General features: G+C 34.3%; 1 protein-coding gene across 1 annotated transcript; it reads right to left on the reverse strand.

Moving 5' to 3' along the window:
• Positions 1-487: 487 nt before the first annotated feature.
• LOC145755111 (uncharacterized) lies at positions 488-9888 on the reverse strand. Its single transcript, XM_082571322.1, has 7 exons — positions 9780-9888; positions 9231-9364; positions 8787-8862; positions 7943-8119; positions 1880-1923; positions 1653-1779; positions 488-1482 (listed from the first exon to the last, which is right to left on the reverse strand). The coding sequence occupies exons 2-7, from the start codon at positions 9360-9362 to the stop codon at positions 962-964; spliced, it is 1077 nt and encodes a 358-aa protein (XP_082427448.1). The 5' UTR covers positions 9363-9364; positions 9780-9888; the 3' UTR covers positions 488-961.
• Between the last annotated feature and the right edge of the window lie 3401 nt (positions 9889-13289).

Raw genomic sequence — 13289 nt, forward strand, 5'->3', positions numbered from 1 at the left:
ACATACAACATTTAAAAAATGAGTTGTTTTTTTACTTGTAACTAACTTTAAACGTTTTATTAGGACATAAACTATGTTAATATACTTTTATATAGAAATATATACATTAAAGATTTAAAAAACGTATATACAGTAATATATATATATTTTTAAAGATAATTAATAGGTACCCAGTTCACTTTATTAATCAACTAAATAATGTACTATATATAAAAAATGATTTATTTAAAATTTTTCCTAATTATGTTAATCAATTTAGTTTTCTTAAAATCATTAGATTTAACATAACTAAAATTTATTTAATATAATAAAAAAGTATTTAAGATATTAAAACTAAATATATCTTATTAAAGATTAAAATATTAAATACTTTAACACATTTATATAAACAAATATATTTTATTAAAATAAAATTTATTTTATATAATAAAAAAATATTAAAGATATTAAAACTAAATATATCTTATTAAAGATTAAAAAAGCGGCCCAAAAACGAGCTTCGACACAACCAAACGGCTTCGACACAACCAAACGTTTTATCGGCTTCGACACAACCAAACGATCCTGTGTGTGTGTGTAACTTTACAAAGAAAAAAACGGGCCCGTAATTTTAGAGAAAAAAAAACGGGCGCGTAACTTTGACATCCAAACAGGTTTGTAATTTTAGAGAAAAAAAAACGGGCGCGTAACTTCGACATCCAAACGGGTGTGTAATTTTAGAGAAAAAAAACGGGCGCGTAATTTCGATCGCGAAACGGGTGCGAAATTAAACGAGCACGAAAAAACGGGCGTGTCGTATAATTCTGATAGCCTCGACACAACCAAACCTGACCGTCATTCAAAAAAAAACGGACACGTAACTTCGACACCCAAACGGGCGCGTAATTTTAGAGAAAAAAAAACGGGCGCGTAATTTCGATCGCGAAATCAAACGGGCGTATAAAAACGGGCGTATAATGACCTATGTATTACTACTAATGCAAAATATAAATTTTATATTCTGAAGAAAGTTGTTATTTTCGAAAAAAATTTCTTGAATAAGCATTTTAATAAAAGAAGACTTCCCGATCCCAGCTTGCCCAACAATGGCAACGGTTTTCGAATTTATTTCAACATAGTCTTTTCTCTTTTCGTCCAATTCCTGTTGTTCAGTTTCGTTTGCGGCAATATTTTCAGTAAATTCTTGCCTAGCGTCATGTTCAGCTTTCTGTGTTGCAAATTTGAATATTTCGTTTAACTTAATTTTAATTCCAGAGTAATAGTGAGACCAAGTTAACTTTGACATTCTAAGTAATTGTTCCTTTCTGGTATTATGATGATCAATTGAATCCAAATCCTCAATATCAGTGGAAGAATATTCAGCCATTTCCAACTCAACGTATTTAATTCGTTTGTTTAATTGGACAGGAGAGCAGAATTCATGGGCAAAACTTCTAGCTTGCTTATAACATAGCTCGGAAAGTTGTGCACTTAAGGAATCATCTAAAACAAAGTTGTCTTCGTTCTAATTAATATTTTTCATAGAGGATATTTTAACTACCGTGTTATAAATTTAATCAACATAAAATTAACATTAAATAGAAAATCATACCGTAAGACCAAAATCTTTTACAGGTCCGGGTCAACCGATTTACAAACCTTAAAATATATACCTTGTTTTTGTTGTTTCGCGCTTGATAAGTGTTTAAAGGGTAGTTTTCGTTTACTTTCGTGACCCATTTTGTCATCGCAGTAAGCCATCGGAATATTAAAGTCAGTTGGTGAATGTTTATAATTGCCCTTAAATATAAAGTTAATCCACTTATATAATAACAGAAACTTTGAACAACTACTTATCGTATAGTTTATAAACTAAGCAGAAAAAGGAAAAAAATAAAACCTCTTTTGACGCGGGAGATCTATTACGTTGGTTTGACGAAGAACCTTGAAAAAAAGAAAGCGTTATATCACCTTTTTGTAGTCTAGTCCTAAGCAAGCATTAGGAACAGACCGGACTCCATGATTTGCTCCGCAAGTACCAGCGTGTTCTGGCCGTGACATTTATTTAAAAAGCTGTTTGACCCTTTCGGGGTCATACGTTCCCAAAATTGGTTTTAATAACAAACTGTTTTTATGTCAATTTATTCCGAGGTCAACTTTATCTGTGGACAACTTAACCCAAACACAACCTAATTCGTGGATAACTTAACCCAGGTACAACCTAAACCCGTGGACAACTCAAACCAAGTACAACTTAATCCGTGGACAACTTAACCCAAGTACAACTTAATCTGTGGACAACTCAACCCAAGTACAACTTAATCTGCGGACAACTCAACCCAAGCACAACTTAATCTGTGGACAACTCAACCCAAGCACAACTTAATCTGTGGACAACTCAACCCAAGTACAACTTAATTCGTGGACAACTCAACCCAAGTACAACTTAATCTGCGGACAACTCAACCCAAGCACAACTTAATCTGTGGACAACTCAACCCAATTACAATTTAATTCGTGGACAACTCAACCCAAGTACAACCTAATCTGTGGACAACTTAACCCAAGTACAACTTAATCCGTGGACAACTCAATGCAAGTACAACCTAATTGGTGGCCAACTCAACCCAATTATAACTTAATGCAAGTACAACCTAATAGGTGGCCAACTCAACCCAATTATAACTTAATCCAAGTACAACTTAACCCAAGTACAACTTAATTCGTGTACAACTCAACCCAAGTATAACTTAATCCGTAGACAACTCAATGCAAGTATAACTTATTTTGTGGACAACTCAACCCAAGTACAACCTAATTCGTGGACAACTCAACCCAAGTACAACTTAACCCAAGTACAACTTAATCCGTGGACAACTTAACCCAAGTACAACTTAATTCGTGTACAACTCAACCCAAGTATAACTTAATCCGTAGACAACTCAATGCAAGTATAACTTATTTTGTGGACAACTCAACCCAAGTACAAATTAATTCGTGGACAACTCAACCAAAGTACAACTTAACCCAAGTACAACTTAATTCGTGGACAACTTAACCCAAGTATAACTTAATCCGTGGAAAACTCAATGCAAGTACAACCTAATTGGTGGCCAACTCAACCCAATTATAACTTAATCCAAGTATAACTTAATCCAAGTACAACTTAATTCGTGGAAAATTCAATGCAAGTACAACCTAATTCGTGGACAACTCAACCCAATTATGACTTAATCCAAGTACAAATTAATTCGTGGACGACCTTATGCAAGTATAACTTAATTCGTGGACAACTCAACCCAAGTACAACTTAATTCGTGTACAACTTAACCCATGTATAACTTAATCTGTGGACAACTCAATGCAAGTATAACTTATTTTGTGGACAACTCAACCCAAGTACAACTTAATCCGTGGACAACTCAACCCAAATACAACTTAATCTGTGGACAACTTAACCCAAGTACAACTTAATCCGTGGACAACTCAACCAAAGTACAACTTAAATCGTAGACAACTTAATGCAAGTACAACTTAATCCGTGGACAACTCAACCCAAGTACAACCTAATTCGTGGACAACTCAACCCAAGTACAACCTAATTCGTGGACAACTCAATGCAAGTACAACCTAATTTGTGGACAACTCAACCCAAGTACAACCTAATTCGTGGACAACTCAACCCAATTACAACCTAATTCGTGGACAACTCAACCCAAGTACAACCTAATTCGTGGACAACTCAACCCAAGTACAACCTAATTCGTGGACAACTCAACCCAAGTACAACCTAATTCGTGGACAACTCAACCCAAGTACAATTTAATTCGTGGAAAACTCAACCCAAGTACAACCTAATTCGTGGACAACTCAACCCAATTATAACTTAATCCATGTATAACTTATTCCAAGTACAACTTAATTCGTGGACAACTCAACCCAATTATAACTTAATCCAAGTATAACTTATTCCAAGTACAACTTAATCCGTGGACAACTTAACCCAAGTATAACTTAATCCGTGGACAACTCAATGCAAGTATAACTTATTTTGTGGACAACTCAACCCAAGTTCAACTTAATTCGTGGACAACTTAACCCAAGTATAACTTTATACAAGTATAACTCAATGCAAGTACAACCTAATTCCTGGACAACTCAACCCAAGTACAACCTAAACCCAAGGACAACTCAACCCAAGTATAACTTAATTCGTAGACAACTTAACCCAAGTACAACTTAATCTGTGGACAACATAACTCAAGTACAACTTAATTCGTGGACAACTCAACCCAAGTACAACTTAATTTGTGAAGAACCCAACCCAAGTACAACCTAATTTGTGGACAACTCAACCCAAGTATAACCTAAACCCGTGGACAACTCAATGTAAGTACAACCTAATTCGTGGACAAATCAACTCAAGTAAAACCTATTTCGTGGACAACGCAACCCGAATACAACCTAATTCGTGGACAACTCAACACAAGTACAACTTAATCCGTGGACAACTTAACCCAAGTATAACTTAATCTGTGGACAACTCAACCCAAGTACAACTTAATTCGTGGACAACTTAATTCGTGGACAACTTAACGCAAGTACAATTTAATCCGTGGACAACTCAACCCAAGTACAACCTAATTCGTGGACAACTCAACCCAAGTACAACCTAATTCGTGGACAACTCAATGCAAGCACAACCTAATTCGTGGACAACTCAACCCAAGTACAACCTAATTCGTGGACAACTCAACCCAAGTACAACCTAATTCGTGGACAACTCAACCCAAGTACAACTTAATCTGTGGACAACATAACTCAAGCACAACTTAATTCGTGGACAACTCAACCCAAGTACAACTTAATTTGTGAAGAACCCAACCCAAGTACAACCTAATTCGTGGACAACTCAACCCAAGTATAACCTAAACCCGTGGACAACTCAATGTAAGTACAACCTAATTCGTGGACAAATCAACTCAAGTAAAACCTATTTCGTGGACAACGCAACACGAATACAACCTAATTCGTGGACAACTCAACTCAAGTACAACCTAATTCGTGGACAACTCAACACAAGTACAACTTAATCCGTGGACAACTTAACCCAAGTACAACTTAATCTGTGGACAACTCAACCCAAGTACAACTTAATCTGTGGACAACTCAACCCAAGTACAACTTAATTCGTGGACAACTTAACCCAAGTACAACTTAATCCGTGGACAACTTAACCCAAGTACAACTTAATTCGTGGACAACTTAACGCAAGTACAACCTAATTCGTGGACAACTCAACCCAAGTACAACTTAATTCGTGAAGAACACAACCCAAGTACAACCTAATTCGTGGACAACTCAACCCAAGTACAACTTAATTCGTGAAGAACACAACCCAAGTACAACCTAATTCGTGGACAACTCAACCCAAGTACAACCTAATTCGTGGACAACTTAACCCAAGTACAACTTAATCCGTGGACAACTTAACCCAAGTACAACTTAATTCGTGGACAACTTAACGCAAGTACAACCTAATTCGTGGACAACTCAACCCAAGTACAACTTAATTCGTGAAGAACACAACCCAAGTACAACCTAATTCGTGGACAACTCAACCCAAGTACAACTTAATTCGTGAAGAACACAACCCAAGTACAACCTAATTCGTGGACAACTCAACCCAAGTTCAACCTAATTCGTGGACAACTCAACCCAAGTACAACCTAATTCGTGGACAACTCAACCCAAATACAACTTAATTCGTGAAGAACACAACCCAAGTACAACCTAATTCGTGGACAACTCAACCCAAGTACAACTTAATTCGTGGACAACTTAACGCAAGTACAACCTAATTCGTGGACAACTCAACCCAAATACAACTTAATTCGTGAAGAACACAACCCAAGTACAACCTAATTCGTGGACAACTCAACCCAAGTACAACCTAATTCGTGGACAACTTAACCCAAATACAACTTAATTCGTGGACAACTTAACCCAAGTACAACCTAATTCGTGGACAACTCAACCCAAGTACAACTTAATTCGTGGACAACTTAACCCAAGTACAACTTAATCTGTGGACAACTCAATGTAAGTACAACCTAATTCGTGGACAACTCAACCCAAGTACAACCTAATTCGTGGACAACTCAACCCAAATACAACTTAATTCGTGGACAACTTAACCCAAGTACAACTTAATCTGTGGACAACTCAATGTAAGTACAACCTAATTCGTGGACAACTCAACCCAAATACAACTTAATTCGTGAAGAACACAACCCAAGTACAACCTAATTCGTGGACAACTCAACCCAAATACAACTTAATTCGTGAAGAACTCAAACCAAGTACAATCTAATCCGTGGACAACTCAACCCAAGTACAACTTAATTCGTAGACAACTCAACCCAAGTACAACTTAATCTGTGGACAACTTAACCCAAGTACAACCTAATTCGTGGACAACTCAACCCAAATACAACTTAATTCGTGAAGAACACAACCCAAGTACAACCTAATTCGTGTACAACTCAACTCAAGTACAACTTAATTCGTAGACAACTCAACCCAAGTACAACTTAATTCGTGAAGAACACAACCCAAGTACAACCTAATTCGTGGACAACTCAATCCAAGTACAACTAACTCTTAGTCTGTGGACAACTCAACTAAAAATAAAAACAAGATGAAGTGTTTGTTTGTTCAGGATTAATTAACACCAGAAACAAAATAACTAAACCGGGCTTAAATAAACTTGAAAAATGCTTTATATTCAGGATTCTATGACATTTAAACCACGTTACGGCATTTTATTTAGTTGTCTCAGCGGTTGTGTAAAAAAAAATTTTTCCAGGTTTATTTGTGCGTATTTTGCGTTTTATTATACGAGTCAATCATGACCCAGTTTTTTGTAAAAAAAAGTGCCCGTAAAGTTAAGTTAGATAGTTACCCAATACAATTTTTTTCTAAGCTCGGTAAGAGCAATTTAGACGGCGGGGGGGTCTAGGGAGGCAAATTTTTACGTTTTAAGAATTACGAAAAATGATGACTGAAATTCACTATTACTCAAATAAACATCACCTACAAAGCATTCTCGCAAGCCGATTTACTTAAAAAGTTCAAAAAAAAAGCTTTTTCGCGACGTAAAAAATTAAATAGTTAATTCTTGGCAACAAAATTTAGCAACAATCATCGCTTAGTTACCTGGCAACGAAAAAAACCTGACAACGAAAAATTGTGTATTTTTAAAGGCGTTGCGTTGGGTTTTACCTGTTTCAAGGTAAAGTTTCGGAGTTTTGTAATTAAAGTCTGACTTGATGTTCGTTACGCGAGGAAATAATGGAAGTTTTGTAATTAGATATTCTGTTAAACGTCTCTTTATTCACCTTCGATGGAATTTTGATCACGTTAAGGTTACACGAAATCAAGACCCTTTTTGTTTAAATTTCCTACTTCGTTGACTTTAAATATATGTACTGTAACAGGTATGTCACGTGTTCAACAACCTTGTTTGTGTTGTAAGGTTCAGAATCTTAAACACAATTAAATAATATACCCTTTATGCCTTATATAATATAAACTAGCTTTATACTTATTTGAATCAATAAAAAACCCTTTGTACCTAGTATAATTGTGGCCAAATATTTAAACCCTTTGGATCACATGTTGTCCGGCTTAAAACAACGTTCCGTTACCGTAGGAAAGAATTAAGGAGGACCGAGTGTGATTATGTTTTGTCTAGAACCGGACAACATACGTGATCCAACCCTTTTATTTAAACATCTAATAATAGATTTAAATGGAAGAGGTTCCGATGAAGGGTTTTAAATGCATGGATTTTAAATAAAAAGGGGTTCAAGTGTTATAACCCTTAATAATATATATTTTCTGTTTTAACTCGTTAATACATATTGGCCAATGCCAGTAAGGATAAAACTGTAATAAGTACCTGTTTTATGGAACTCGGAATCGTATATTGAAGCACCGGGCATGAGTACTCCACCAACTTGGTTATTTTCATGGTGAGTGATGTTTTGAGTGATCTCATTTTGAGTGATTTCATTTTGAGTGATGGTACTATCATGAATCAGGGTTATTTGTGGGTTATGTAAATGTACCACAGCATCTGAAATTTAATATCTGAATTATAAAAAGGATAAAGTGACTTTTAACAAAAATACTCAACATTATTTTATAGCAGTAATTTAAGCTGTTTTTATTCAAAAATTAGATGGATCGTTACTTTGTCACGTTTGAACGAGAAATAAACAAAAGCGTTCTGCGAGATGTAAATAAAAACAGGCCTTGGTTTTACCGCTTCATTTTATACAATAAATTTTTTTTTCGTGTTCACGATTATATTTTTATCACCGATAGGATATTGTATAGATTATAATTGCTCGATAATTAAGCTGCTGATGAGGTGCTGGCTTAGCAGGAGTTCATATCGTTTATATCGCCTTACTCAAGGGCGCTACAGCATATGATCAGTGGGGATTGAACCCACGACCTCATGGTGGTGTAGCAAGTGTTCTTACCACTACACCATGCTGCCATTGAAATACAGGCTTTGGTGGTGCCCGTTATTGTCATGTTTTAACTTTTTTTTAAAATAATTACGGAAAAGTTTAAAATATATCAAAAGTCAAACATATTTTTAAAGAATAATATCGGTTTAATAACTATTAACAAATATAGTATTTGTATTTATGTTTTTTTTTCATTTTTTGCTGTTTTTAAACATTTTTTGCTTGCTATGATTTAAATGATTAAATTTTGACACGAAAACTTACTTGGGGGGAATTTTTTTGAAATTCGAGCAAAATTGTCGCTTGAAGCAACTAGGCTCGGTGGCGAGGCTTTTACATTCTGTAAAATTAAAAGATTTTCACTTAAATGATTACCTTTCTGCAAGTATATTCTATAATAAGACCAGCAGCGTGGTTTAGTGGTAAAAACACCTGCTACACCACACATGAGGTCGTGGGTTCAATTCCCACTGATCTTATGCTGTAGAGCACTTGAGTAAGGCGCTATAAACGGTATGAACTCCTGCTGAGCCAGCACTTATTCAGCAGCATAATTACCGAGCAATTATAATCTATAATATCCCAACCTGCCACAGGCAACTCGAGACTGGGTCAGAGTAACAGTTGTTACTCTATGTTTAAGTCGCGCATTCGACTTTCCCACATCAAGGATAAAGATATATACAAAAAAAAATAAGAACATTTTACCTGACAATTTGATGGTGGCTCAGTGTCGTCTGATAAATTGGGGTTGGTGATAATTAGCAGTTGTGAATCACAGTTATCTGGATTGTAGTCTTCTACTAAATCTGAGATATTCGACTTAACATTTTTTTCCATAGCTGTTTTATAAAATATTATTTAAAAAAAAAAACCTAACCGCAAAATAATTTATTTTTCGGTGTTGCGCGAACCAAACATAGAGTAACATCAGTTACTTCTACCCAGTCTCGAGTTGCCTGTGGCAGTTTGGATATTATTGTGCTGGCTCAGCGGAAGTTTATACTCTTTATAGTGCCCAACTTAAGGGCGCTACACCATGAGATTACTGGGGATCAAACCCACAACCTCATGTGTGGTGTAGCAGGTGTTTTTACTTACACGACGCTGATATTAAAGGAATTTGGATACGCCTAATGTTTATTTAAATCCGTTGTAATCCTCCCTTTGTTTAAAGTTCAAACACAGCATGTTTAAATTGCTTGAAATATAAAAATGTTGCTGTTTAAATAGATTAACTCTTAAAATTATAATTACCTAGAGCTACAACATGAACGATTCTGCAACAAGTTTAAAATACTGTATATCGGTCTCGCACAAATTTTTTCAGTTCGTTTTAATTTCTTTACGATGTTGCCAATGTGTGAAAATTCAACAGACTGTCTCGCTTATTAACTAAACCCGTAATTCGAAGAATCTCGTTTGTAAATGTGAGAGAGTGCGAAAAAGGGATTTTACGCTACGCAAAATGACGTTTTCTACCTTTTACAGAATATTACGTGCTTCATAAAAAATGTTACAATTTATTTTTTTATATTGTGAAAATATAAATAACTTGGCCTTCTACTAAAGCTAAAAAATAAAAAATATATCTTGCAAATTGATGCGTGGGGACGCGGAATTTAAGGAAATGAAAAATGAAAAAACGGAAATTGAAAAAAGGAGAGGCGGATTCTTAAAAAAATAAAACGCAGAAATTCCGTTGACTGTTTATTTGTATTTAAGTCAATATTATTTCAGAAATAAAAGGGCATTTTATAAAAGAGAGTTAGTGTATGCTGGGGTAATAAAAATTAGCTCATTATCGCTTATCAGTTCTTGAATAAATAACAGTAAACCTAAATAAACGGTCAACGGTATTTCCGTTTAGTATTTAAGATTTTGCCCTCTCCTTTTTTGTTTTCCTTCATTTTCCGGTTCCTTCAAATTCCATTCCCGGATTTTCAGGCGACCCGAACAACGTTTTGTAGCTTATTTTAGATAAATCCACATAAGCTAACTTTTAATTTTATAAACAAACAGTTTTTGATGTTGATTTGAAATGAAATTGTTATTTATTTGCTGTCAAGCTTTGGCGTATTTTTCCTCCCTATTTTAACAATGAGTTCCAATGCTTTTAACTATAACTTGTTTATCGAATTTGCGGGTTATTTAACAACTCTTATCACATGGGAACTCTAACCTCGTTTTTCTAGTATTGAATCATTTTTTCAACGATTCATTTCCTCTTTTTATTAAGTGCAAATGTTCGTTTTAAAAAATAGTTAGGCAATTCCGTTCTGCTAAACGGACGCCACTTAATAAACATGGATTTAGATATTACTTAAATTCAGAGTTTATATCCGTAAGATTTAGCCAGAATTTTATATTCTTGTATCAACTAACCACTAAAGGACAGTTCATTAAAATTAATAAATCGCTACAAATGATGATTTTCCCGACGTGATTAAGGTTTTGGGATTTAAACAGAATTTTGTAGCTTCTGTTCTCAGACCAAATGAACACCTTCCAAAGAGTCGCGCAAACGGAGATAAGCAAGTTTTCAGCTTTTGTTTATCAGCCAAAACTTTAGAATAAAAACAGACAATTAACAATTTTTAAATGGGAAAACGTTATTGCCAGCTTTAAATTTTAACAGTCTAACTACAAAAACGACAGATGAAGAAAGACCATCGCAGCATTTTTTTACGTGTTTTTCTTTGCCAAGCGGGTCAAGTGAACAAGATGAAGTACATTTCTTGCACGAACTACCTAGTTTCTTTTACCCAACGATGGCCGACTCAAGACGATAATCGACGCACCCATGTCTGATGCCCACAGAAGGCCGATTATTTTTCCGAAGTGCCCAAACGAGGCCAATATGTCTATAATGCCCACAGAGGCCAAGTCCCTTTTAATCGTCGATCGTTGCAATCACCTACCTCATGAAAGTTCGAATGTGCAAGAAATACAGTCATCAAACAATAAACGCTTATTTACAAATTTACGCTTGTGAGAATTAAGACGCGTATCGAAGAGTAGCGGTTGTGTTTTCTTATTTTTGATTACCCCGGGCTCTACTTTGAGTTGGGTTGATGTAGCTTATTTTAGATAAATCCACATAAGCTAACTTTTAATTTTATAAACAAACAGTTTTTGATGTTGATTTGAAATGAAATTGTTATTTATTTGCTGTCAAGCTTTGGCGTATTTTTCCTCCCTATTTTAACAATGCGTTCCAATGCTTTTAACTATAACTTGTTTATCGAATTTGCGGGTTATTTAACAACTCTTATCACATGGGAACTCTAACCTCGTTTTTCTAGTATTGAATCATTTTTTCAACGATTCATTTCCTCTTTTTATTAAGTGCAAATGTTCGTTTTAAAAAATAGTTAGGCAATTTCGTTCTGCTGAACGGACGCCACTTAATAAACATGGATTTAGACATTACTTAAATTCAGAGTTTATTTCCGTAAGAATTAGCCAGAATTTTATATTCTTGTATCAACCAACAACTAAGGGGAGTTCATAAAAATTAATTAATTAATAATTCGCTACAGTTTAATAAGAACACTCGGCTTCACCACATGATATACTGGGTTCGATTCTCACTGCTTTTAAGCTGTTTTGTTTTATATAGAACGCTGTGAACGATATAGATGCAGCAGTTTTGCCCGATCAATAAATTCCTTTTTTTTTTGAATATTTAAATATTTAAATTAAAATAAATCTTAAACCTATCTTGAAATAATCAAAGCCCGGTTTAAAAATCAATTTTAGAATATAAATCAACTAAAAGTAGTTTAAAACCTAACATTTAAACTACTGAGCTGATGTTATTTATATTCAAACCTGTTAAAATTATATTATTTGGGTTTGGTGACCATGCCATAAAATACTTAAAATCTCTATGTAAACATTAATACTTTTGGCATGTTTTAAATCATTAAATTGATTTTGTCATTTTTTTCCGTTGCATTGTTGTAATATTTATTGTATATCGTATTTATTATTTACTTTTATCAATGTGCCAAAAACCAAAATTAAAAAAAAAATTATGAGGATAAAAAATGTTTCTTAAACGCGTGCCTTTAGTTTTTGACACAAATCGGTTAGAATTTAGTTTGAAACTAAATATGGTTAACTCCCAATTTTTTTTGCGCAAAATTTTTGGGAAAAAAATAATTTTGAGAAATATCGCCAAGCTTAAATAAATATTTTAATATTTAAGCACTTATTAAGTAATTTATTGAGAAGGATTGCTTGTTTTTCAGACTATGTTGTTGAATTTATTAATTTTGGGTTTTTATTTAAAAGTATTTGATCGGACTGTCAGACTGTCTGTCAGAATTAGGAAAAAATACGAAACATTTATTACAAATTACGATTTTTAAAAAGGAAGGTTGTAGTAGACCTACATATTAAATTTAGCTAAATTTATCAAAAAATTGTTTAAATTTAACTGAAGTAAAAAGGTTATTTTAAAATTTATGTTTAATTTGGTATAAAACATTTAAAAAAATTTTTTTGGCAAAAAGCTTTATTAGCATCGTCCGCCAAGTTAATAAAAAGCGGAAAGGGCAGAATTTGGATCTCTATTAGTTTCGCTTGCCCGAATTTAAAAAGGCGTTATAACCTAAGTATGGCAATTGTTCAACCAGACATTAAAAATTAGTTGAAATATGTTTTAATGAGTATAACTAAGTCCACTTTACGAGTCAGATGTGTTAATGGGTAAACTGAATATGTGAGGGTTAGGGTAAGGGTTTAATTTATGCAACCTCT

This window comes from Corella eumyota, chromosome 6 (assembly GCF_963082875.1).
Source record: "Corella eumyota chromosome 6, kaCorEumy4.1, whole genome shotgun sequence".
Lineage (NCBI taxonomy): Eukaryota > Metazoa > Chordata > Ascidiacea > Phlebobranchia > Corellidae > Corella > Corella eumyota.